Source organism: Podarcis liolepis, assembly GCF_965112155.1.
Source record: "Podarcis liolepis genome assembly, chromosome: 13".
In the NCBI taxonomy this organism is placed as follows: Eukaryota; Metazoa; Chordata; class Lepidosauria; order Squamata; family Lacertidae; genus Podarcis; species Podarcis liolepis.
Genome location: NC_139573.1, coordinates 49,149,120 through 49,176,750, shown reverse-complemented (window position 1 = coordinate 49,176,750; position 27,631 = coordinate 49,149,120). Strand labels below are relative to the sequence as shown.

General features: G+C 47.4%; 2 protein-coding genes across 2 annotated transcripts in view; one reads left to right on the top strand and one right to left on the bottom strand.

The window, feature by feature from the left end:
* PLCD3 (phospholipase C delta 3) overlaps nt 1-21,486 on the top strand; it is a 90,299-nt gene extending 68,813 nt beyond the window's left edge. The window contains exons 10-16 of the mRNA XM_083470525.1: nt 933-968; nt 4,020-4,179; nt 6,078-6,194; nt 14,949-15,127; nt 16,950-17,085; nt 18,058-18,207; nt 18,964-21,486. Of these exons, the coding sequence (XP_083326651.1) occupies nt 933-968; nt 4,020-4,179; nt 6,078-6,194; nt 14,949-15,127; nt 16,950-17,085; nt 18,058-18,207; nt 18,964-19,052 (867 nt within the window). The 3' untranslated portion in view covers nt 19,053-21,486. The remainder of the gene's footprint in view (nt 1-932; nt 969-4,019; nt 4,180-6,077; nt 6,195-14,948; nt 15,128-16,949; nt 17,086-18,057; nt 18,208-18,963) is intronic.
* A 1,471-nt stretch (nt 21,487-22,957) lies between these two features.
* The window catches only part of NMT1 (N-myristoyltransferase 1), a gene marked incomplete at its 5' end in the record, with an annotated part of 30,595 nt that continues 25,921 nt past the window's right edge, over nt 22,958-27,631 (bottom strand). The window contains one exon of the mRNA XM_083471572.1: nt 22,958-26,359. Within this exon, the coding sequence (XP_083327698.1) occupies nt 26,339-26,359 (21 nt within the window). The 3' untranslated portion in view covers nt 22,958-26,338. The remainder of the gene's footprint in view (nt 26,360-27,631) is intronic.

The window sequence follows — 27,631 nt, the reverse complement described above, 5'->3', positions numbered from 1 at the left end:
TCTAGTCCAACCCCCTGCAATGCAGGAATGTCAGTGAAATCACCCATGACGGATGGCCACCTGACCTCTGCTTAAAAACATCCAGGGAAGGATAGTCCATCACTTCCTGAGGGAGACCGTTCCACTGTCAAACAGCTCTTACTGTCAGAAAGTTCTTCCTGAAGTTTAGTTGGAATCTCATTCCTTGTCACTTGAAGCCGTTGGTTTGGGTCCTGAGGGCCTACGGAACAGGAGAAAACAAGCTAGCTCCATCTTCCATGTGACGGCCCCTGACATATTTGAATATAGTTGTCATATCTCCCCTCTCGGTCTCCTCTTTTCCAGGCTAAACATACCCAGCTCCTTCGACCGTTCTTCATAAGGTTTAGTTTCCTGACCCATGGTCATATGGGTCACCATTCTCTGCACACATAATGCTACATCTAGGATAAGAGACAGCTGGGAAACCAACTGTGGGAGAGGAATCTACCGTATTTTTCACTCTATAAGACTCACTTTTTCCCTCCTAAAAAGTAAGGGGAAATGTGTGTGCGTCTTATGGAGCGAATGCAGGCTGTACAGCTATCCCAGAAGCCAGAATAGCAAGAGGGATTGCTGCTTTCACTGCGCAGCGATCCCTTTTCCTGTTCTGGCTTCTGAGATTAAGAATTTTTTTTTTCTTGTTTTCCTCCTCCAAAAACTAGGTGCGTCTTGTGGTCTGGTGCGTCTGATAGAGCGAAAAATACGGTATTTATTGCCCTCAGGTCCTGCTGCTTGCAGGCTTCCCAGAGGCCCCTGATTGTCCACTGTGTGGGGAGAGATGCTAGACTAGAGGGACTTTTTAGTCTGACCCAGATTGGCCATTTGTTCTTAGATATGCCCCTTCGAAAATATCCATAGATGTATTTTGTTTCTCACAGGAGGGTCTCTCTTTCTTTCTTTTCCCCTTCTAGTCTACACATTCTCTTCAAGGGATTAAACCGTTGCAGGTGAGTACGTCTTGATTCCTGGAAAGGGCTGTCGCAGGGAATGTCCAGCCTAATGGGCGAAGTTGTATCTCGTCCGCCCCCAGTCACGTAAAACCAAATGCGTCGTGGTTTCTCTTTGCCTGGATAGGTGGTTGGTAGATCTGCAACTTAATGGAGGGAAAGCTTCCCATCACTTCTATTTCCTATGCAAAGATTCACTTATCTGACCACAAGGAATTCGTACCCAAACCTCACTATACACACTGCAGCTTCAGCGACTGGAACAGAGAGCATTTTTTACTTCCTTGCTTGCCTTTTGCTGGTTGGCTGAAGCAGGGAGTGATTGGACAAATCAGAGAGCATTTTTTCCTAGGTTTTCCTGTTTGATATTTTTTGCTTTTGGGGGGTCAAATTTAAGTGGTAGGGAATGCAGCAGCTAGACTGGTGACTGGGAGTGGCCGCCGAGACCATATAACACTGGTCCTGAAAGACCTAGATTGGCTCTCAGTACGTTTCCAAGCACAATTCAAAGTGTTGGTGCTGACCTTTAAAGCCCTAAACGGCCTCGGCCCAGTATACCTGAAGGAGCATCTCCACCCCCATCGTTCAACCCAGACACTGAGGTCCAGCTCCGAGGGCCTTCTGGCGGTTCCCTCACTGCAAGAAGTGAGGTTACAGGGAACCAGGGAGAGAGGCCTTCTCAGTAATGGTGCCTGCCCTGTGGAACGCCCTCCCATCAGATGTCAAGGAAATAAACAACTATCTGACTATTGGAAGACATCTGAAGACAGCCCTGTTTAGGGAAGTTTTTAATGTTTGATGTTTTATCGTTTTTTTAATATTCTGTTGGGAGCCGCCCAAAGTGGCTGGGGAAACCCAGCCAGATGGGCGGGATATAAATAATTGTTGTTACTATTATTATTATTAGAAATTTACTCATAGGAATCAATGGAAATAGCCAATTTGTTTTGCGAATGCAAGCCTAATGAATGATTTCAAGGGAGCACATTGTGTTCAGCAAGCAAGACCTGCACGTACATGGGAAATATCCAAAAAGGAGGTGCAGATTTTGACAGGGCACATACAGCCCTGTCCCACGCAAGCCAGAAAAGTGCAGGGAAATCCACTCCTTGCACAGGTGGTTTTTCAGTCACAGGGTCCCGTGTCCCCCCCCCAGTGAATGAAATTCTCTGTGATCCTCAGACCAGGGGAGTCTGAACCACTGGTTGCAGTAACAGGACCTAGGATCCTTATTCTTCTGTGCCACTCACGGCAGCTTCCTGGAGAAAAGGGTTGCCAACCTGAGCCTGCAATCCCGCCACTGTAGACAGCCCGGTCTTGGAGATAGAACAGCACATGATCCTCCGAGACCACAGCACATGGCCGCTGAGACCACATAACACCAGTCTTGAAAGACCTACGTTGGCTCCCAGTATGTTTCCGAGCACAATTCAAAGTGTTGGTGCTGACCTTTAAAGCCCTAAACGACTTCGGCCCAGTAGACCTGAAGGAGTGTCTCCACCCCCATCGTTCTGCCCAGACGCTGAGGTCCAGCGCCGAGGGCCTTCTGGTGGTTCCCTCATTGTGAGAAGCAAAGCTACAGGGAACCAGGCAGAGGGCCTTCTCGGTAGTGGCATCCGCCCTATGGAACGCCCTCCCATCAGATGTCAAAGCGATAAACAACTACCTGACATTCAGAAGACATCTTAAGGCAGCCCTGTTCGGGGAAGTTTTTAATGTGTGACATTTTAGTGTATTTTTGCTCTCTGTGGAAGCCGCCCAGAGTGGCTGGGGAAACCCAGCCAGATGGGCGGGTTACAAATAATAAATTATTATTATTATTATTATTATTATTATTATGATCCAGACCATCTTGAGCCTTGGAAGTTATCCATCCTTGGCCAGCTAGCAATGCAGCCTTTCCGAAAGCTAGTCCGAAAAAGCTATCTCACAAACATCTTTACACCAGCCCTGATATCTCTCTCTCCACTTTGTGCATCATTCATTTGCGGCAGGGCTGAAAATAAGGAATCAGCTGGCCTCCAGTTGACAAAGGCCTTCCTGCCCGGTTGCCAGGAAGCTATTGTTAGTCTCCATATAGCGGGGGCGGTGAACTTTCTCAGCAGGTGGGCCAGACCTTTTATGTCTCTGATCCTGCCAGGCCAGATTTGACAGGTGGGTGAGACTGCTCACCTGTGTCATCAGCACGAGGAGATAGAGATCTGTAGCACAAAGCACCACAGAGGACTTGCAATCAGCTGTTTGTTTGTTTTTAAAGGGACATTTTTCTTTCGTTCCAAAGAACAGGAGGCTTGGAGTTACCAGGTATCAGGTGATAGGCGTCCACTCCCAAGACACCTGCCGTTTCAAAAGGGGGGGGGAAGGAGCTTGAAGCCTTTTGCATGGCATTTCCCTTGGGAAGTGCCGAACCCAGGGTTTGGAAAGCATTTTGTGCACCGCTTCCAAAGTGCCTACCAGCTTAGGAAGTGCTACAAAGCCCCTTTTGGCTAGGCACTGTGGGTTAAACCACAGAGCCTCTTGGGCTTGCCGATCAGAAGGTCGGTGGTTCGAATCCCCGCGATGGAGTGAGCTCCCGTTGCTCCGTCCCTGCTCCTGCCAACCTAGCAGTTTGAAAGCACGTCAAAGTGCAAGTAGATAAATAGGTACCGCTCTGGCGGGAAGGTAAACGGTGTTTCCGTGCACTGGTCTGGTCCGCCAGAAGTGGCTTAGTCATGCTGGCCACATGACCCGGAAGCCGTACGCCGGCTCCCTCGGCCAATAAAGCGAGGTGAGCGCCGCAACCCCAGAGTCGGCCACAACTGGACCTAATGGTCAGGGGTCCCTTTACCTTTACCTATGGGGCAAGTGGGCATGGCTTGCCCAAAATGGCCTTGCGGGTCAAATGGAGAAGATTGGCGGGCTGGAAAAGGCCCGTGGGCTGGTAGACTCTCACCTCTACCCTATAGGCTACCAGGCCAGTAGCTATTTGCAAGCTTGGAGTAATTCAGCTGCAGGACTGGGAGGGTCATCTTAATTGGAAATCATTTGCTCTTTGTACATCTTTCTCCCCAGGCAAAGGATGCTGGGCAGATTTCGCGGGAACTCTCTGATGTGGTTGTCTATTGCCAGTCCGTCCCGTTCCAAAGTCTGTCTCAAGCTCTGCGCCACCAGCAGCCTACGGAGATGTGCTCATTCAGCGAGCGGAAAGCCAGGAAGCTGATCAAAGAATCAGGTCAGGTTTGGCTCTCACGTGAGCAGGTGAATTCCCTGAACAGGAGGAACTAAAAGTGACTCTTAAGTCTGAAGGCAGGGCATCAGAGAAAATTACAAGGAAAATGGAGGATGCAGCCAGTATTAGGGAATAGAGTGAGCTTATAAGATCAGCCTGAACAAGGGTGATGCTTCCTTGCACTCTTTCTGTGTTCACTCATTCTTAAAAAATCTGCCCAATGAGGAGAAATTGAGATGCAAAGGCAACAGGCCCTATTTCTGGATGGCAGGGTGGAATTCTTGTCCTTGGCCAATAGGGCAGTAGCCAGATGAAAGGGAAAACCTTGAAAGTACCTTGAAAGAGGAAGGGGAGCAAGTCAGCACTTGGAAGCAAGAGCCAGGCCAATCTTGAGCCATACGAGGATACAAAATAAACCTGCATGCAGTGGTACCTCTGGTTACGAACTTAATTCGTTCCAGAGGTCCATTCTTAACCTGAAACCGTTCTTAACCTGAACGGCCTCCCACTGTTGCCATGCCACCGATGTGCGATTTCTGTTCTCATCCTGAGGTAAAGTTCTTAACCCGAGGTACTATTTCTGGGTTAGCGGAGTCTGTAACCCGAAGTGTTTGTAACCCAAGGTGTTTGTAACCCGAGGTACCACTGTATTAGCCAGATCGAGATTAGCCTAATAAGAGGACAATACGGTATAGTCACTCACAATTTATGTTACGTTTTGGGAACCGCAAGTAAAAGCCAAAATTGTGCTCAGTGTGTGAGTTTGGGATTGCCAAACTCATTTTTCCTGGAACTCTGCCCCTTAAAAAAAATTTGGGGGGGCCAAATGTGCAAAGCTGAATGCGCTCAACTTAAATGTGTGTAAGTAGCAAGTTACCTGTAATAATTAGAAGTCTGATCACATGTTGTTGTCATCGTTGGCATCTGTCTGTCTCAAGAGACAATGGAGTGCACCTGTGGGGGTGAAGCTAAACCACTGGAGGATCACAGCACCTGCTGTGGCAGCACTGCTGCCTCCCATGTTGTTTTTGCTGAGTCAGCAGCACTGAAGTGATCTCCCCTGGATGCAAGCCTGGGTAGTGTGTATGGAGGTCTTGGGCTGCCCAGATGACAAGACCTTCCCCCCCCCCCAGCCTCATTGATGGGGTCTAAAGGAAAGCAGAGTAATATGTTTGGCACCAGCTTGCCTGCAGGAGTTGCCGGAAGGAAGCGTACAAGGAGCCATCCAACCGTCTTAGGGACTCTACTCTCGATGTGCGAGCCTCTTTGGCTTGCAAATCAGAAGGTCAACAGATCGCATCCCTGCGACAGGGTGAGCTCCCGTTGCTCTGTCCCACCTCCTGCCAACCTAGTAGTTTAAAAGCACATCAGTGCGAGTAGATAAATAGTTACCACTGTGGCGGGAAAGTAAACAGCGTTTCTGTGCGCTCTGGTTTCCGTCACGATGTTCCGTTGCGCCAGAAGCTGTTTAGTCCTGCTGGCCACATGACCCAGAAAGCTGTTTGTGGACAAACATCGGCTCCCTCAGCCTGAAAGTGAGATGAGCGCTGCACCCCATAGTTGCCTTTGACTGGACTTAACCATCCAGGGGTCCTTTACCTTTTACCTTAGGGTTTACTCCTTAGCCTTTTCTTCCCCCCAGAGATGTTCTGCAAGGCAGCAGTTACAGGTTTTCCCTCAGGGTTTATATGTATGTTTGATTAATACAGGCTGCAAGATTTGGGTTACCCTCGTTGCCAAAACATGGAGCATAATGGCACTGGTCTGGGGGGAGACAGGGCCTGGGAAATGGGGCCTGGGCAAAAGCTTGTAGATTCAGGAAGTAACCTGCTAACTTTTGAGCGTGCCGGCTAGTCCAAGACATTTTGCCGCCCGAGGCAACTCTTCCTTCTGCCTTGCAGGAATCCCTTTCGTCCGATACAACACCCGGCATCTCAGCCGCATCTACCCGCTGGGTCTGAAGATGAACTCTGCCAACTACAACCCTCAGGAAATGTGGAACGCCGGCTGCCAACTTGGTAAGAGACCACCCAACCCTGGGACTCTTTCCCACCCCTGCCCTTCAGCCTCCCATAAGCATCATGGGTGAAAAATAGGTCTGGTGGACATACCGTATTTTTTGCTCTATAAGACACACCTTTCCCCTCCTAAAAAGTAAGGGGAAATGTGGGTGCGTCTTATGGAGCGAATGCCGGCTGCGCAGCTATCCCAGAAGCCAGAACAGCAAGAGGGATCACTGTGCAGCGCTCCTTTCGCTGTGCGTCCTATGGTCTGGTGCATCTTATAGAGCAAAAAATACGGTAACTCATGAACCCCTGCCCACTGCTCCTTGGAAGCCTAGAAGCAGGGGACCCGGGTTCCTCCTTCCCACTGTGAAATGGTCAATCCTAGTCATCTTCTCGCCGCCTCAATAGGCGATGGAAGATGGACAGTGGAAAAGAAGCTTAATCTGTGCCTGAGTGACGGTGTGCTGGCCCTGAGGAGTAGGGGTAGCCGAATGTCTTCCTTTATTATTATTATTATTATTATTATTATTATTATTTATTATTTATTTACTGAATTTATATACCTGGGGGGGGGGTGTCTCAGGGCGGTTTGCAGAATAAAATCAAGATCTAAAACCAAAATATAAAACAAAAACAGCAACCCAATAGCCCCCCCCCCCATTTTAGGCTGCATCAATTTTACTGTGTGACTGAAAGTCTCGTCTGTTCCATTTTCGCCTCTGTGTGTGGCCATGGTTTTTCTTAAAATAAAATAATAATCCCACACAGGATTCTAGCTATCAGAGCAGCTAGAACAAACAGTCGCTGCTGTGCACCTAGAAAATGACCCTGAGGTTGAACGTGTGGCGATTGTACTGAAAAAAGATGGCTGCCCCCGTCCAATTTCCTGGGCAGGGACAGCATATCAACATGTACAGTCACTCTCAGGAGCAATTTTGGATACATTTGCTATCGCTCTGTGTGTGTTTGTGTGTGTACACACCCTCTCTCATGTTCTAGTATATGTGGGCTATCTCTCAGAGTTTGGTCAGGCTGTGGATTCCAGACCACGTTCCGATCCGCTCGTTGATTTGGGAGTTGCGGTTCAGGTGAGTTCATTGCAGGAATGCAGGCCTCTCCCTGCCGCTCCATCCAAACCAACCCAAATTCCTCAAGCATCCTTACTGAGGAGCAGGCCAGAGCCAGCCAACTCTCGGCAACCCTCTTTATTCCCTGTGTTTCTCGATTTCCTGCTGAGCTGGGAGATGCAATACACACACTGGCCACCTGCAGTGGTGGCGCTGCAGCGCAGCGGAGAGCGGGCCAGCAACCATGTCCTCTGCAATCGGTTGGAGGAGCATGGAGTGAGACAATTGGGACCCCCAGCGAGAGATCGCTGGCGCCTTTACAGATCCTTTCCCATAAACACCCTTTGCCTTACACAGCCTATGCAGGCGTTTTTAATACAATACAGTGATACCTCGGGCTAAGAACTTAATTCGTTCTGGAGGTCCATTCTTAACCTGAAACTGTTCTTAACCTGAAGCACCACGTTAGCTGATGGGGCCTCCCGCTTTCGCCGCACGATTTCTGTTCTCATCCTGAAGCAAAGTTCTTAACCCGAGGTACTATTTCTGGGTTAGTGGAGTCTGTAACCTGAAGTGTCTGTAACCTGAGGTACCACTGTAATAAAAAATTATTATTATTATTATTATTATTATTATTATTATTATTATTAGTACCCCACCCATCTGGCTGTGTTTCCCCAGCCACTCTGGGCGGCTTCCAACAAAGATTAAAAATACATTAAAATGTCTCACACATTAAAAACTTCCCTAAACAGGGCTGCCTTCAGATGTCTTCTAAATGTGAGGTACAGTGGTACCTTGGGTTACATACGCTTCAGTTTACATATGCTTCAGGTTACAGACTCTGCTAACCCAGAAATATTACCTTGGGTTAAGAACTTTGCTTCAGGATGAGAACAGAAATCGTGCTCTGGTGGCACGGCGGCAGCGGGAGGCCCCATTAGCTAAAGTGGTGCTTCAGGTTAAGAACAGTTTCAGGTTAAGAACGGACCTCCGGAACGAATTAAGTACTTAACCCGAGGTACCACTGTAGTTGTTTATCTCCTTGACATTTGATGGGAGGGCGCTCCACAGGGCGGGTGCCACCACCGAGAAGGCCCTCTGCCTGGTTCCCTGTAGCTTTGCTTCTCGCAGTGAGGGAACCGCCAGAAGGCCCTTGGAGATGGACCTCAGTGTCCGGACTGAACAATGGAGGTGGAAATGCTCCTTCAGGTATGCTGGGCCGAGGCCATTTAGGGCTTTCCAGGTCAGCAGCAACACTAGGGTGAAGCTGCATTGGCTGTCTGTTCTCCCAGGCAAAGGTCCCTTTAAGGGCTGTTGCTTGAGGCTGCCGGGTGAGCTGGAGATTCCAGAAATTGAACCCGAGACCTTGTGCGGCCGTAGCAGGTGCTTGGCCACTGAGCCGTGCGCACCCACCATCCCTCTTTCCCTAAACGAATGCCAGAGACCAAAACATTGAGGCGCTTCATATTACTGTGCCTGGGGACTCAGAGAAGCCCAGGCAATGCAGAGAAGGCTCCTCATAGTGGAAGAAAATGGCTGCCAAATGCTTGAAGCAGGGTTTTGAGCTCTAAGGCCAACTCTGAGGCAGGTTTCTGCTCTAGAACCAACCCTTAGCATTTGTTTTTATCCTCTCTTCCGTTTTATTTCTTAACTCCTTTTCGTGCTTCATTTTGTTGTTTTAATTTATTATTAAATTAATATTATTAATTTAATATTGTTAAATTAAATTATTAAATTTTAATTTATTATTTAACTTCTGGCAGTTTCCTCATTGCGAGAAGTGAGGTTACAGGGAACCAGACAGAGGGCCTTCTCGGTAGTGGCACCCTCCCTGTGGAACGCCCTCCCTTCAGATGTGAAGGAAATCAGCAGCTATCTTCTTTTTAAAAGACATCTGAAGGCAGTCCTGTTTAGGGAATTTTTTAATATTTAATGTTGTATTGTTTTTAACACTTGATTGGAAGCTGCCCAGAGTGGCTGGGGAAACTCAGCCAGATAGGCGGGGTATAAATAATATATTATTATTATTATTATTATTATTATTATTATTATTATTATTATTATTATTATTATTGTTATTATTATTATTATTATTATTTATTATTATTAGTATTAGTGTTGTTGTTGTTGTTGTTGTTGTTGTTGTTGTTGTTGTTGTTATTGTTTTATCTCATTGTTTTATTGTTCAAACTCCCCTGAACTGTGAGGCTGCATGAAGCTGGGCTGGGCTGAACACTTGGCTAGGCAGTGCCAAACGCAAGGTCGAGTTTACAAGATACTAGTTATAAATTAAGGAAGAGAAACATCTTGATTATCAGAACTGTTGACGAGCGAGCCCAGGTGGCAGCCGCAGAGAGTCTCCAAAACGCTCCCTTCTGCTGGATGGCACTGACGCCGCACTTGTAAATTCAAGGCCGCCACATTTGGAGATAATTGATTTCTGCAAAGTGCAAGATCTTTCATTTCCTGCCCTGATCTGACTCCCGTTAGCGCAGTGTGTCCCCCTTCCTCCCAGTACAGTGGTACCTCGGGTTACATATGCTTCAGGTTACAGACTCCGCTGAGCCAGAAAAAGTGCTTCAGGTTAAGAACTTTGCTTCAGGATGAGAACAGAAATCGGGCTCCGGCGGCAGCGGGAGGCCCCATTAGCTAAAGTGGTGCTTCAGGTTAAGAACAGTTTCAGGTTAAGAACGGACCTACGGAACAAATTAAGTACTTAACCCGAGGTACCACTGTACTGGCCATTAACCACAACAAAGAAAGTAATTTTTGTGTGCATGTTTTAAAAGGGAACAGTTTACAACGTGGCTGTTGCACGGTGCTTAATATGTGCTAAGCTATGAGCTGGAAGCACATCATTGCTTCCTGATCTCCTCCCAGTGCTGGGAACAGAAACTCTCTCTGTGGCGATTCCTTTGCTGCAGCAGAGAATGAAGCCCTTTGCTAAGGCTGGGTAACTGCTGGGATAGCTCATTCGGTGAAGCTGGACAAGCTAGGATAGCTCAGTCATTAGAGGACAAGACTCTTAATCTTAGGGTTGTGAGTTCGAGTCCCATGTTGGGCAAAATATTTCTACATTGTAGGGGGTTGGACTAGATGACCCAGGGGGGTGCCTTTACAGTTATATCATTCTAAGTTCTTATAACTGTGGCTTTTCTTCATTAAGCTGCTAGACAGGGAAATTCAGAACCTACAAGGATAGGGGTTAAACAAAGATTTGCTCTGAGGAATTTCAAGTCCTGCTGAGATTAGCTGCTTTTACAGTGGTACCTCGGGTTAAGTACTTAATTCGTTCAGGAGGTCCGTTCTTAACCTGAAACTGTTCTTAACCTGAAGCACCACTTTAGCTAATGGGGCCTCCCGTGGCTGTCGCGCAATTTCTGTTCTCACCCTGAAGCAGAGTTCTTAACCCGAGGTACTATTTCTGGGTTAGCGGAGTCTGTAACCTGAAGCGTATGTAACCCGAGGTACCACTGTATTTGTAAATGAGTCATTCTAGGATTGCAGAACTAGATCCTATACATAAGCACCTGGGAGTAAACCCCATTGAAGTCACTGGGATTTACTTCTGAGCAGACATGTCCAGTTTGCACTTGCAAGTGTGATGTTCAGTTGGCTTTAAAACAATATGCTGCTTCTATTTTCCTGGAAAGGAAAGGGAGAATGATGCCCTTAAGACGCCCTAGGGCAGAGGTTTTCAACCTTTTTGAGTCCATGGCTCCCTTGACCAACTACGTTCTTTCTGCGGTTCCCCCGTGGGTCTCAGGAGCCCAGTTATGTCACCCCTTGCCTGCAGAGCTGGCAGCCTCTCACCCTTTTTTTGAACACCCTTCCTTGTGGGGTGTTTCCTCAGCCTCCTCTCCCCTCTCCTTGGGAGTCCTCTGGGCAGCCACTGCCGCCGCCCCTGGTCTCTGAGCTGCCCCCCCTGCCCCAAAGAGAGGTGCCTCCTCACACTGCCCCACAGGGGCCTGGGAAGAGGATGCCCCCAGCCTTAGTGGCCCAACGGAGACTGGCCAAAGGTGAACATGAGGCCAGTACCTTACCTTGGGTGGCAGCAGCGGGCACTGCCAGGCCTGCATGGCAGAAAGGCTCTCCTTCAGCACCGGGCCCTCAGCTCCCAGGCAGGCATTGCACACAGCAAGTAAGGCCGGCGCAGTACCTGCCTGCCTCCCACTTATCTGTCCATTTCCCAACAGCAAGGGCTGGCAGACTGGCTGGCTGGACTTCCTCACCCACTTGCCTGCTTGCCCCGAGGCCGTCTCAGCTCCTGGCATCAGCACCCCCTGGCCAGTCCCAGAGGCATCATTTGCCTGGGGAACTGGTAGACAGGGCTGCTACAACAAACAGCTGTGCAAGCCTTTGGGAGGCAGAGATGCGAGAGGGCATCAGAGGAGGGAGGGAAGGAAAGAGGGAGGATAATAATAATAATAATAATAATAATAATAATAATAATAATAATAATTTTATTATTTATACCCCGCCCATCTGGCTGGGCTTCACCAGCCACTCTGGACAGCTTCCAACAAAATATTAAAATACTGTAATACATCAAACATTAAAAGCTTCCCTAAACAGGGCTGCCTTCAGATGTCTTCTAAAAGTCTGGTAATTGTTCTTCTCTTTGACATCTGGTGGGAGGGCGTTCCACAGGGAGGGCGCCACTACCGAGAAGGCCTCGTTCCTGTAACTTGGCTTCTCACAGCGAGGGAACCTCCAGAAGGCCCTTGACGCTTGACCTCAGTGTCCGGGTAGAACGATGGGGGTGGAGACGCTCCTTCACATATACTGGGCCGAGGCCGTTTAGGGCTTTAAAGGTCAGCACCAACACTTTGAATTGTGCTCGGAAACGTACTGGGAGCTAATGTACAGGATAGAGGCCAGCATTGCCCACAGCACCCCTGACCATCATTCAAGGCACCCCAGGGTGCCACGGCACACTGGCTGAAAACCACTGCCCTAGGGAGATGGATGTTCCCTTGGGAGAATGAAGCCTTCCCTGTCAGATTATCCTTCTTGTCTTTTTCCTGGGAAGAGGAGGAGAGAAGCCAATTTTCGTCATAGAAATCCAATCTGCATATATGAGATCACCCTCTTGGCAAAAATAAATTTGATCAGCTTGACAGTGTTCTTACCAGGCAGCGGCAGACAAAAGGAATGATTTGGCTGCATTCCCCAAAGAGGATTGTTTTGAGAACGTTTCCTGAGAAGTTAGGACTAATTGGGACATGTTTGAAAAAGCCTTCAATAGTCAGAATGGGTCTCCAATGAGTTGTTCCATGATTCATTGTTTCTTGCCCTGTTTTGAATGTGTTTGTCCACTGAAGCATGTTGAGAGTACATTCATATGCGTGTGAGCTCATTGGTGGTTGTGCATGGCCTTTGTCACCGCCAATAAGCCAGGCGGCAGCTAGGACAGGACAAAGGAGCAGGAAAGAGCCCCCAGGTGCATAGTTTAAACACACAAAAGTCAAGCAGTGGTACATCATGAGGAATATAGGTTATAAGACCCTTTTATCCCATCAGTCTTCTCATTCTACTCTTGCAATGAACAGACCACATACTGTTAAATTAAGTTTAAAATGCTTTACTTACACAGTGTTCCAAAGGTCAGATTCATGCATTTATCCAAGCAGCAGCAAGGAGAACACAGGCAGAATAATCTTGGGTAGAAAATACAGAAAGGTAGCTTCAGGCACATGCTCTAAGCTTGGAGCTTGCTTAGGCACATCCGCTTTGGTTGTTACATGGTGAGAAGAGAGAGGGAACAGGAAGAGAAGACTTCACTTCCTCCCTCATTGGAGAAAAGGGTGTGTGACTTAGCTGAGTCTAGGAATCCAACTTGGTTGTCTTAACCCCTTCATGCACTAATTAGCACTCATGCATGTTTGACTGCAGTTTCCCACACAAACTCCAAGGGGCAAGGCGAGGGGGACCTCTGTCATTGCAAGAGAGAGAGGAGGGCCTTACGACTCGGGGGGGGGGGGAGGAAGTATTGCCTCCATTTAGGGAGGACTGCCAAGCACAGGTGGACAGGCAGTTGAGGTGTATGGCCATTGAGCAAGGAGCTAGTCAGTGGTTGGGTGGAAGGTAAGGAGCCCACCAGTAGGTGGAGCCAGAGCCAATGGTAGGCAGAACCAGCTAACTCCTCCCTGCTGAGTTCTACAAGGACAACCCTGAGACTGTTTTGTTTTTGTCGGGTTGGGGTTAGTTACCGTATTTTTCCATGTATAAGATGACGTTTTTTGCTAAAAATAGGCAAAAATTGGGTGTCGTCTTATACATGAATAGTGAATGCAGAGGGGGGGACGTGCGATTAATGGCGGCAGCAAGCAGGAGATTGACAGCGGCGATTGGGCGGGTGATTGATGGCTGCGGCAAGGCCTGCTGGTGATTGGCTGCGGCAATTGGGCAGGCGATTGGCGGATGTGATGAAGCGGGCAGGCGATTGGCGGCTGCAGTAAGTGGGCGGGTGAGCTGTTGGTGGCGCCGAGCGGGCAGACAACTGGTGGCTGTGGCGAGGTGTGGAATCGGCAGTGGCGGGCAGGCGAATGAGCGATTGGCAGAAGTGACCTCCCGCCCAAGCTAAACAACTTAATTTCTTAATTTTGGGTTAAAAAAAAATAGGGGTCGTTGTATACATGGGGGCGTCTTATACACAGGAAAATACAGCAAATTTAGCTGGGGTTGGCGGATATTTTAATTTAAACTTTAAACTGTGTATTGTTCTTATTGTTCTTTTTGGTTTCTATTATTGGTTTGTTTGTTGCCTGTATAGGATATTCTGTTTTTTAATGTTTGATGTTTTGTTTTTTATATGTGCTGTAAGCCGCCCAGATGGGGAGGATATGAATTTTATTATAATTATTATAAGATGCTGATGGGCTGAGCCATCACTGTAAGTAAAGAGGCAGGCAAAGGGGGCCTGTGGGCAGACTGAGGTTTGGTGGAGCAGTGCCGCCTTCCCCTCACAGGGACAATCCTTCACGGGATCTACTTGGAGGAATATTTCTGCCTTCATCACCAAAAGCGTGGCGGCACGATGAGCGACGCACGAAAGGGCTCCGGGGAGGGGCTGCTTAAAATGGCAGCTGCTTGAGCGCTGCTGCTGGCACCGACAAAGCCCAGCCCCCTTCCTCCTCTAGGCAGGGCAGGGAGAAGCCAGGAGGAGGGAGGATGCGCTGCTGCCAAAGGAGGGAGAGGGAAAGAACATGCGTGCTAGCGATCCATGCAGCAATTCCCGGACCATCTGCAGGCCGGATCCAGAAGGCAATTGGGCCTGATTTGGCCCACAGACCTTAGTTTGCCGACCCATGTCCTAAACTAAGCTCTGTCCTTGGAGCAAAGGATGCAGTTCTGCATATGTTTTATTTTCTTAGTAGCATTTGGCTCAAGGTGTCTTTCGTTCCTCTCCCCTCCCACCAACCCTTCCCTCCTTCCTTGTGTTGCTCAGTCCTCTTCTGAATTTGCAAACGGCATAGGTCAGAGGTAGACAATGCAATACCCATTGGAGGTTGTTGGGACTACAACTCCCATCCGTTGCAGCCAGTATGGCCAATGGTCAGGGATAATGAGAGCTGTTGTCCAATGATGTCTGGAAGGCGCAGGTGTATGCAAAACTGCGCCATCACAGAACCCCGCTTTTCTGCCCCACTTCCACTCCCGTGTAATCTCCTCTTCTTCCCCTCCCCCTTTCTAGTGGCGCTGAACTTCCAGACGCCCGGTGCAGAGATGGATCTGAACGACGGGCGCTTTTTGGTCAACGGCCGTTGCGGCTATGTGCTAAAGCCCGCTTTCCTGCGCAACCACCAGAGCACATTTGATCCTGAAGCTCCCAAGGGCAGGGCAGGCCAGCGCCCAGTTGCCCTCACTATCAAGGTATAGTAGCATGCAGAATGTTTTTGTGCAAATAGCTGGCTTCCTGTTTTTCTGCACATATTTGGGTGTGCATGAACTGCAATGCGCTGTTGGGCGTCCTCGTTTGGGCTGCATTTTCAGCTGTGTGTATACTGCAATTCTTCAGAACCCGGAAATACTGTGTGTAATTTTTGGGTGTGAAACGTAGTTTCTGGGTTCTTCTCTTCAGTGATGGCTCTTAAAAATATGTTTTGGAGTGTGAGGAATTCAAACTTGCTACTGTTTTTGGGCTTGGACAATATTTGGCTTGGTGAGTTGATGATTGATGTAGAAGCACATAAACTGTTCTCGGAAAACCAAAGAACTTTCATTTTACCTTCTGAAAATGTCAGGTAATGCCGAACAATAGCCAATAATAATAATAAATATAACTGCAAGTACTTGACAATTATTTTTAATGATTTCTGTGCAATTTTATGCACGTTTTACTTACCAAACAAAACTAATTTATATTGATTTAACCAAAACATCTTTTGAATTCCCAAGTCATGTTACAACTTTTTTAATGCCCCTCATTTTTGGAATTTGGAAAGTTGAAAAATTCAGCACGCCCTAGTGCGACATTCTGGAGGGTGCATAATTCAGTTTCCTGACTCTCTTGGCTTTTGTTTTGTTTTTAAAGAATAACTCTCCAGCCCTCGTGGCTGCAAAATGCTTGAAAGGTGTGTAAATAAGGTTTTCAGCTTCAGTGCCCTTTCCCCTGCCATGACTAACAAAGCCAGAATGAATAAAGCAGGACAGCACAAATTGCTGAATAAATATATAAGCGGTATGTACTGGCAGTTTTATGCTGGTTGCAGAATTCATCTTTTTTCTTGCTGTGGAAACTGGGAGTGCCTGAGGGCAGGGTTTTCATTTTTATTTTGCCAAGCACAGATGACTCATTGCTCTGACTTTAGTTCAGCTGGCACAGATTCGTTTTAAATTTGGGATTGCATTTTTCAAATGCTCAGTACTAAATCACATATTATTTGGTTTGCTGATGGTTCTTAAGAGTTGGTGCTTGAAGGGAAGGGAAACATTTTCTCCCCCTATGAAGGATGTTCTAAACCAGGAGTCAGCAAATTTTTCAGCAGAGGGCCAGTCCACTGTCCCTAAGACCTTGTGGGGGGCCACACTATATTTTTTTGGGGGGGGAGGAAATGAACGAATTCCTATGCCCCACAAATAACCCAGAGATGCATTTTAAATAAAAGCACACATTCTACTCATGTAAAAACACCAGGCAGGCCCCACAAATAACCCAGAGATGCATTTTAAAGAAAAGGACACATTCTACTCATGTAAAAACACGCTGATTCCTCGACCGTCCGCGGGCTGGATTTTGAAGGCGATTGGGCCGGATCCGGCCCCCGGGCCTTAGTTTGCCTAAAGATAAAGGTAAAGGGGCCCCTGACCATTAGGTCCAGTCGTGGCTGACTCTGGGGTTGCGGCGCTCATCTCGCTTTATTGGCCAAGGGAGCCAGCGTACAGCTTCCGGGTCATGTGGCCAGCATGACTAAGCCGCTTCTGGCGAACCAGAGCAGCGCACGGAAACGCCTTTTACCGTCCCACCGGAGCGGTACCTATTTATCCACTTGCACTTTGACAGGCTTTCGAACTGCTAGGTTGGCAGGAGCAGGGACCGAGCAATGGGAGCTCTCCCCGTCACGGGGATTCAAACCGCCGACCTTCTGATTGGCCAGTCCTAGGCTCTGTGGTTTAACCCACAGCGCCACCCGTGTCCTAAACTCCTAAACTTGCCTACCCATGTTCTAAACTCTTTCTTTGCCACCCTCTTCAGGTGATCACAGCTCAGCAGCTGCCCAAACTGAACAAAGAGAAGAGCTCCTCCATCGTGGACCCCTTTGTGCGTGTCGAGATCTACGGAGTCCCTGGGGACTGCGCCAAGAAGCATACTGAATACAAATTAAACAACGGTGAGGGGGAAATGAAGTGCAAATGGCATAGACACGTGGCCTGCATAAAGTCCCAGCCTCCATTTCTGGCATCTCCAAGAAAAATGAGGCATCCTTTGCCAGCTGGACTATCTCAGCTGGGAGAGCATGAGATCCTTTTAATCTGAGGGTTGTGGGTTTGAGCCCCATGTTGGGCATTGCAAGGGGTTGTAGTAGTTGACCCTTGTGGTCCCTTCCAGCTCTCCGATTCCGGAGGGCTGAGAGAGGGGGAGATCTGCTTTCAATACTGGGGAGCATTTCACAAACTTGGGCTTCCATCTGTTTTTCAGACTACAGTTCCCAGCATCCCTGACCACTGCTCTTGCTAGCCAGGGATGATGGGAGTTGTAGTCCAAAAACAGCCGGAGACCTAAGTTTGGGAAACACTGGGCCAGAGCCTGTGGCCCTCCAGATGTCAAGGCTAACCATTGGCCATGCTGGCTGCAGCTGGTGGGAATGTGAACCCAGTATCATCTGGAGAATCTCTGGCCGACCTGCCCTACACCTGAGGTCAGGAATGTTGTAAGGTGCAGGACAGGTGAAGATGCTGGTTGTCGTAGGGCTGTGCGTGATGCTTTGCAAACTCGTCTTTTGTGGGGTCTGCAAGGGTCACAACCCCCTACCTGGTTACATGCAGGTGTAGACCAGGTAGTAACAGGAAGTTCAACTGGCTGGATCAGCATCTCCCTGTCTGTGTCCACTCTAGGCAAACAAGGAATGTTGTACTTGACTGCTCCAATGGATTACATCCCACATCTATAGGGCTGTGTGGTGTGTTTTGTGGTGTCAGAGAAGGGATGTGTGCAGAAAAAAGGGCCAAGTCTTGGGTGTGCAAGTCAGTTTCCCGAGAATCTTTGGGTTTACAAAGGTTTCAGGGCACAATATTCTTCTGGAATTGTGCTGCAGGGAAGAAAGTCTCTGTCTCCTAAACATCTGATTTCCCGCTCTTTGTAGGATTCAATCCATGTTGGGACGAGACGCTGACTTTCCAGGTTCGGGTGCCAGAGCTGGCGCTGGTGCGATTCGTGGTGGAGGATTACGACACGACTTCCTCCAACGACTTTGTGGGGCAATTCACTCTGCCGTTGCCCAGCCTGAAGGAAGGTGAGTGGCAGCCTCAGTTGCAGAAATGATTCTGGAATCATGTATATGCTAAATATTTTGAATAATTGTAATACATACAGTTGGCAGGTAGCAATGTGGAAGCATATATCGTGTTTCCCCCCTCTTTGTTTTTCCTCCTCCTTTTTTTCCTCTTAACTTTGTTCTGCTTGTTTTCTTTTCTATTTCTTTCATTTCCTCTTTGCATTTGCATTTTTTGTATTAGAAACATTTATACGAAGGCTTTGGCGGGGTGGGAAGACAGGAAGGGGGCAGTCGGGAAGGGGGGTCCTTGCCTGAAAGGCAGAATAGAAAGGGTCTCCCAGGGTGAGAGATTGGGAGAAGTATGTTCTCAGGTGTGAGACGGGAGGGTCTACCTCTCTGAATGTGGATACAGTGGAACCTTGGTTCCTGAACAGCTTAGATGCCAAACAAATTGCTTCCGAATAGCGCACCCAGAAGTAACTGTTCTGGTTTTTGAACGTTTTTCAGAAGCCGAACGTCCAGCGCGGCTTCTGATTGGCTGCAGGAAGCTCCTGCAGCCAATCAGAAGCCCCGCCAGACATTCGGGTTCCAAAGAACATTCGCAAACCAGAACACTCCATTCTGGGTTTGCGGCGTTTGGGAGCCAAAATGTCTGTGTACCAAGGCGTTCGGGATCCAAGGTACGACTGTATATCATTTCCCAAAAGCCTTTAGCTTTTTTCCAGGTCCACCACATATCTCCCTCTTCCTTTCTGACTGGATTTCCTTCCTCAGGCTACCGGCACATCCACCTGCTCTCCAAAGATGGGACCTCTTTGTCTCCAGCCACGCTGTTTGTGCACGTCAGATGCAGGAAGATGTGAAAGGCGCTGGATTGTCAAGAATCCAAGTCAAATCTGGACTGTGGCAGAGGAGTGGCTCTGCTGATTCCGATAACCGGCCGCCGCTCACCCAGATGTGTGCATCTGGACCACACTGAGGAAGCAGCATGCCCCAGCCCCCCTGGTCTGGGCTGAATCGGGCGCGCAATCAACCCTCGCTCAGAGAGCCCGACTCACATTAGGGTTAGAAGTCTGAAAAAACCTTTGTGCTATTGAAGATAAACAGCCCAAGCGGTGTAGCAACTCCTAGAATATCTCTCTTCCGGACAGGGCTTTTAGACCAGGGAGAGGGCCCCAGCCCATCCCCTTCCCCATTATGGTTTGGGAAGGGAACACGAGATGGGAATATCTTCCTTAAGTTTCTGACAGTCACACGGCTCTCGTGAGAAGTAGCGAGTAAAAGGATTCGTTGGTTTTGCGTAGCTCTTGTTAGAAAGGGGATTTTGAGAATGGAGGTCAGGAGGAACAGAGGGTTGAGGGTTGTGAGCAATCCGCCGGTGGACGGATCCTGTTCGAGGCTTCTGGTGCAGCCCTCTAGGCTGCAGAGGAATGTGAGCCACAGACTGAACCGAGCCTAGGCTAGGCTGCCCGTGGCAATATGGGTTCAGAGAGGATCGGCCCAGCAAAGTACATTTGGTTGGAAGTTGGGTTGAGGCTGTAGGAAACTTTATCTTTGCTTTTTTAGGAAATAGGCAGTCAGTCCTCATCAGCTTGTGAAGCCAGTCCAGACTTTTGATACCCTGGCAACAAATTTCGGCTAGAAATTTAAGCTAGCAGATCGTCAGTCTAAATCACAAGCCACTGACTTCCGATTGTCCCAAAAGAGCAGGTCAGGACTCGTATTATACTAGGCTCTCAAAGTAGTACTGTATATATTGGTTCAAGCATTAGCAAATTAATATTACCGTGCCCAAAGAGTTTGTGTACACGTCACACTATATTTTAAGAAGCACTTTTTCCTACTGGTTCTTTTGAAGATGGGATTACAATAAGCTCCTGTCCTTCAGGATAAAAAAGGCTTGCTACCTCCACAATAACCTTTCCCCCTTGGTTAATTTGAAAAGGGCATATTAATACACCTTTTCTTTCGGCGCTTTGGGTTGCTGCATCACATAGTTTAAAAGCAGGCATTATTAGCAAGTTAACGAGCCATTTTGCCAGACAATAGGTCATATTGGAGCTCAACTCAACCTTGCCCTTTCTAGTCACTTAGTATCAGAGCTTTTTGGCTCAGTGCACAGGTTCTGCCCAAGATTGGGCTATGGACCACGGATTAACAGCCACGGATTTCCTAAAATGAGAAATCACTACTTGGTAGGGGGAAAGCCAGACAAATCGCATGCAGCCCATCACATTCGATGGGGATGAGGGAGTTTGCTTAATTTCCTTTGCAGACACAAGGGGAGTCATGGCTGTGTGCAACTTCCTACACCTAGGTGGGTGCAGTTAAGGCTCACATTCAAAACAACTAGCTTGAAAAGCCTTCCTTTTTGGTAACAGTAAGGCAAGAGCGCTTGAAAGACAGTGACCGAGGGACTGGCAACGCACGTTAAGGGGAAGCGTGGCAAGTGACTTAGACGGCTTCAGAGAGAAATAAAGCTGCTAATGCAAAAATGCGATACACTGGCCTTGCCTTTTAAGCCCCCAGTAGCAGCTAATGATGCGGAAGAAGGGAAAGTTGTAAAGCAATGGACATTATCAGACACTTTGGATTATGGGACGTTCTCAGAAGGAAGAGGAAACGACTGTTGACATGGGGCCATTTTCCCCAGTGACAGCCCCACACATTTCTTACTAAGGGGGGACGGGACAAGGGCAGTTTTCAAAAGGGAAACGAACCTTGCTATTAAATACATCTCCCAAGAAAAGTAGGCAGTTGGTGGGAGTTCTGCCCAACACCTAGAGAGCACTATTTTGGCTACCGCTAGAATAGGGGTTTGGGGGATTGTGTTGCAAGCAAAGTAGATTTAAGTAAGGCAGAGCTATTTAAAAAAAACCAAATAAATATCTTCCTAGAGATTGTTTTAAAGGAGCAATCAAATGAGTTTTTGTAGAGTTGGGTTTAGATATTTTGATCTATGGGATCTGGTCTGAGCCCATCTCTAGAACGTGATAGATTGTATGACAATGCCCTGCATTCGACAAATTCTTCCCAGCTTCCCCCACCCCCCTGACCGTAATTTCACTATGAACTAAACAGAGTTTACAAATCCAGACTTTGCAAACTCTGCAAGAAGCAGCACTGGTGTGATTTCACCTCTTACCCATCTCTCTTCTTTGATATTATAAAGGAAGAAGCACCCAAGAACCAGTGTCACTTTCTAGAATTTGATTTTGAAAGCTCCTATGTATCAAAAGAGACTGTTGTTTATAATGTATTGAATAGCTATAATAAAAATATTTTATTTTAACAAAATCCCAGTGTCACAGAAATTTCAAATTCCATGGAACAAATACGGCGTGTTTAAATGACAGCAAAATAGAACTACAATCTTTGCCCTTAACAGAGACGTAACTGTGATGGGACTCAGGGCAGGGAATAATATCCGTATGGGAACCTTCATTTCAGAATGTGGAGTCTGGTTTTCAAAATCCACATTTCAACATGGAGTATTTAAGTTCTGAGCGAGCAATTGGTTTCTTGGGTAGATGTTGGGTTCCAAAGCAGGCATGCGCTGTTTTCAATGCACAATTTCAGACCTTAAAAGTAGTGTCTAAGCTTGAGTTCCTATTCTTAAAATCTGGAACTTCCTGAGATGTACGGGACTGCAATACTCAGTGGCCTTTCCCATTTATAAAGTGATGGTAGTGGTGTAGTTCTGTCCCCTCTACCAATATTCATGTGTTGTTCAAAGAGCCCTTTCTGCCAATGACAACCACGTCACAATGATGTGGCAAGGAAGATCTATAGCTGCGTCATTTATTTTTGGGTGGAAAATTGAAAGCAAACTTCACTCCAATAGCTGAAAATGTTAACTTTTAGAGTATGTAAGGAATGATGATGCTTTATTCTTCAGTGTACCACAAGAGCGGTCTTCAACAACAAGGGTTGTTTGATTTAGGAATATTGGGTGGAATCAACATTTCCCAGGAGAGGGAAATCTTCTGTATCCCAAACAAACGTGGCATTTCTCTGTGTTGCCTTCTCTCGTGGCAAAACCACCTTTTCCCTCCTTCTCCTTCCTGCCCCTGTGCCATCAACTCTTAGGCTATAGGCATCAAGTTGAGACAAGAAGTTATACAAGTCATGCTTCAGGACAATCTCCACCACTCCCAACTATCTGTCAAATTTTTAAAAAGCAAGGCAGGACCCAAGGAGAATGCAAAAGGATCTAAACAAAGGATGGAGAAAGGCAGCCGAAAGCAGCTCCTCCAACAGGTTTGTGTTTTTTAATCTCCTCCTCTGCCATGTTTTGATTGGCTAAACATTGGTTGGCCCTACTACAGACTTTGGGATTGTTCTTTACTGATCCCCTCCAGCAGGAAGCTCTCTGAAGACAGAGCTCTTTCGCTGGTAGAACTCAACATATAGCCAGACCCTTAAAAAGCATTTCTGTTGAGAACAGATTAATAGGCTCTGCATCCACAGTAAGGGACATACGAGGGAGATATTTCCTGCACTGCTGAGCCATCTCCCATTAGCACACAGGAGACGTGATGTTGGGAAGAGTGTTCTCCTGCCTCTTCGGAATGGAAAACCTTACATTCAGCAGGCCTTTTTTAAAAGCCACTGTCGCACTCGCAGCCCCCACCCCACCTGGCATGACTATATTCATGTGGTTCCCATCTTAATGAATCACACACTCAAAAGCCATTGAAGTAGGATACCACTGTCAGATCTTTGGCCAAAGCAAGCAGATACTCCCCACCAATAAGCACACAAGGGGTGAAAAGGAATATTACACATTTATCACATTTGAAGAATGCTATACAGAGACTGCAATATATATAGAGAGAAATGCACAAGCCCAGGCTGGATGTCTGCGTCCTCATCACAGCACACCTCAAAAGCGTATCCAAAATGAAAATGGATGCAAAGCCAAGGGCAAAATGCTAGAAGAGGGCCCATTAAAGTCTATACAGGATCTAGAGCTAGGAACATGTCTGCGAAGCAAACGGGAATTAGCCAGGGAAACTCCAGTGCTCTTTCAATGCCAGAGGCATGTCCTGTCGAAGGAGCTGCTGCCTTCAGGCTTATAGTTCTCGCAAAGTTTTCAAAGCATTGGAAATCCAAGGGGCGTTTTCTCAAACCCCTCTCGGGTGGAAATGAAGGTACTCCTTTTGAATAAAGCAGCAATACACTTGACCGTGGAAAGGCGCAAAGGCAACTTGGACAAAGCAAGCACAGATCACGGGAGAGATCCTTTTCGTAATGTTCTACTGTACCTCCACGGGTGACTAACAAGCTCTGAGTCAACTGCACAGGCAGGAGGTTAAAAGCTGCAGGCGTTGCCAGCCTACGACACAAGAATTGCACAACCGCTGGTTTCTAGCTTAAGGGGGATTTCCTCTTCCTCCAAACGTGTTTTGAAACCGTTACGTCTTTATGAATCAGTCTTCACGAAGGAGGGTCAGTTTCCAAAATACAATGCTTGGGTAGAAAGCCATCGGCAAAGTAAGGAATGAGATATATACATCTTTTGCAACAGATATAGAATGTTGAGGTGGTGCCAAGTTATCTAGATAATGTTGTCCTTTTCTGCCCAGCAGTGGAAGGAACCGCACTTGGGAGCCCAGTTTTCACTCAGGTGGTAAATGTGTCTGGATTGTACCATTTCAGAGAACGGGTAGTCTCAACACAGAAATGGATGCTCCACCATACAAAGAAGCTAGAGGTGAGGAAGATCGGTTGCAGTCCAGCCTTCTCCCCTATGTATGCTAGTTTTCTGTATGGAGATTCAGTCTGGCGGGATATGGCCTAGATTAGGGAAGGCGAACCTGTGGTGTCCCCAGTTCACGTTGGACACCCAACCTGCATCAGCCCCTGGCAGCATGGTAAGTGGTTAGGGATGGTGGGAGTCGCAGTCAACAGCTGGAAGGCCACAGATTGCCCATCCCAAGGATGTAGACACAGGTTTTCCCAGCCTAAACTAAAGGTTTTGTTGTTTACATTTAAAATGCCAAACAACACAGGACCAGGATAGCTAGCAGAGCATCTCCTTCAATGAAAACCAAACTGACCTGTGAGATATCCCAAGAACGCTTGCTGGCAATGGGGAAGCAGGCCATCCTCTGCAATGCCCTCCCTCTGGAAATCTGTGAGGCAGGGACCATGACGACTTCTAAATGCCTCTTAAAAACTCAAGTTTTCCTAAGCCTATCCAAACTCTTGACCCTTTCCCCTTGTGTACACTGCTTATTTTTATTTGGGATACAGTTGCATTTTTTTTAGCCAGTTCTTAGCAAATTTAATTGAATTGTGTTGTATTTTTTTAATGTGAATTTCTTATAATAAATAGTATATTTTTAAAAGCAACATAAAAGCCACTGACTTGGCTATGATAGAGGTACAACCTTCCTAGGATCTCAGCACAGACCTTGAATAGCGGCTGTCTCCCACCACAAATGCCACTGATGGGTTTTCACAGATCCAAGTGGCCCCTCTTTAATTCGTGGGAGGCCAATTCCTCCCTCCTGCTCTTCTTCACGGTCCCTGCATCTTTTCAGCCATCCTTGTTTTCCAGCAGATGACTTCCAACGCCTTGCAGATATGGAAAAGACCTTTCGAAAGCCCATTTTCCTGGTGGTGTTTCCCATCGTAGCAAAACTTGGGAGAGCCCTCTGTAAGACAAGGCCCATCCATCTTGTCCACTACACAGATAGAAAATCTGTTGATTTTGGAAGACAGGCAGCAAGGGTGGGTGTAGAAAGACGCATCTCCTTAATGTTGGGTCACATTTTCACTGGGAAACTGGAAAGCCTCTTCCTTGAAAGAGGTCACTGAGTAGAAGGCCTGATCTCCCTAACTTCAGGAAGTAAAATAACCTTGCTGTAACAGATACACCAGCAACATAATATGGTCTGTCTCCCGTTGCAAGTATTCACTGGCAAAGTTACAGTTAGCTATTCCCATGGTAGCTTGAATGAAATTCTCATGGGTTTATGCGGACAGGCAACAGGCACAACTGCCAGGAAAGTTTCTCATAATATCAGCAGATTCTCACAGAAGGGAGCACAAAAATGTTCTTTTCAGGCCTGGGCAGTACAAGCGGACTGTTAGTTGACTTAAGCAGAAGGGAGACGCTGCAGCTCAGGAAAGGTTGAAAAACGGGCAGTGCGTTCGATTCTGTTGTAGGAAAACACAGATGGGGCGGAGCTGTAGTTCCAAGACATCGCAAGCACCAAATAACTCCCATCTCTTGGAGGGGGAAAATGAAGAACTGCTCCCATATAGCAAGGCATGGCCAACATGGATTTTAAGAGCCAAAAGGCACAGGCTGTTAACAGTTTGGAGAGTCAAGTGTTGCAGCGTCAAACCTTAGCGCAAGTCCAGGACAGGGGAGATGGGACAGCTACAGACATCATCCCGCAAGAGTTCAGTTCTGCGACAGCTCCGTAAGTCACTAAATTAGCCCTTTATTTCTTTCCAAAAGAAAAGCTGAATAGGAGTATTAAGCACGTTAGCCCTTTGCTGCATGCACAAGGCAGAAAATTGGCTTTAAAAAAAACACCCCAACATCATTAACTAGCACCAGCCTTGGGCAACCACACCAGAGAAAACTCACACTAAAGCTCAATTGTGCTTCAGATGTCACAGAGAAACAATGGATATAGCTGGGTGTTGGGATGTACCACACAACACTAATTTTGCTGGTGATGGTTGGGGCAATCTGGGCCATTTTCAACGCTATTTCTACAACAGAAAGCTAAGCAACCCCGTGGTTCCAGTCCCAGTTCCGCTGAACAGCAAACATGGTTAAAGTATAGAATATATAATATATTTTTTTATTATTATTCACCCGTTAACTCCAATATATGCCAATTGTGAGCTAGTTTATCAGCAGTTACATTCCCTTGATCGTGGTTGTACGGGGTGGGGAGGGGTGGGGAGAAGAGGCCAAGTGCTGATGCTAACATGTCGGCGCACTCCGAGGCGCATGGTACAATCATCAGAAGTGTCAGTGGACGGTCCGCGTGGCCAGCGTAGAGGGGCGCCAGCTCCTCCGCAGGAGGGTCGCACTTCCATAGACATCTGAACGGCAACGGCCAGCAGTTCCACTCTAGCCCGTCTTCAGCGGCTTTGCCAGCACTCCTCCAGAGATTACTGGTTACTGCAGCACCAAGCCAACCTATGGAAATAACCGGCATAGAGGGGAAGGGTTAGGAAAGGTTGAGAACTTTTGTTTCTTCGCGGATGGATGCAAGCTGTCCAGTTGCACAAAAGAGGCCTTGTGCCCCAACAGTTACAGTGGCGAGGACCAAGAAGCGCAGAGATGCATCTGTATACTGCAATGCGTTATACGTAGGACTTCAGCTAGTGCAGAATTCAGCGGCCAGGTTGCTCACCAGAACAAGTTGGTTTGAGCGTATTACACTGATCCCGGTTTGATTGCACTGGCTATCAAATTCAAAGTGTTAGTTTTGACCTATAAAGCCTTAAACGGCACAGGACCGCTATACCTCAAGGATTGCCTCTTCCCATATGAACCTACCGAGTCCCTTAGATCATCTTCTGAGGCCCTTCTTCATGTGCTCTAGGGGTCCAGAGTGTGGCAAACAAAAACGGGGCCTTCTCTGCAGTGGCTCCCTGTCTGTGGAATGCTCTCCCCAGGGATGTTCGCCTGGTGCCTTCACTATACACCTTTAGGCACCAGGCAAAAACGTTCCTTTTTAACCAGGCCTTTGGTTGATCCAATTTACATCCCATGCCCTTTTAAAATGTGTTTTATTGTTTGGGGGGGGCGGGGGGCTATTGGGTTGTTGTTTTTATTTTTATTAGGTATTTTGTGGTTTTATATCTTGATTTTATTCTGTGAACCGCCCTGAGATCCCTAGGCATAGGGTGGTATATAAATTCAATGATGATGATGATGATGATGATGATGATGATGATGATGATGATGAAGAAGAAGAAGAAGAAGAAGAAGATACGGAGTCTCAGTTCGATTCTATCTATAAATGGGATGATTTAAATTTTATCGACCAGGGTGGCAGCATGAGGATACATTGGAAATGTGCGCTGTTTTCCTTACCCTTGCTAGAATTGCCCCTACAAGCTGAATGCCTGTGCACACTCAAGATTCTTTTAGAATCGTGGAGGATTGCAGCTAAATTTCAGGCCCTTGAGAAAGTGGTGATGACATTGAAAGAAGTGCAAAGCTGAACGGGACATTACCAGGGCCAACTCTTCCATGTGTCAAATAAAAGACTTCTGCAAATTCAGCATCTCTCTGTACACCTCTATAAAACTCCCAAGGGCTAGTTCTGCATGTTTTGGAACCTTTGCATCTGAAGTTTCATTGGAAGATGGGACAGAAACTGAGAGTTGGAACTCCTGGGACAGGAGCAACAGAAAGCATATGGAGAGACAGCAAGGGGCTGGGGGCCGGTTATTTGAGGCA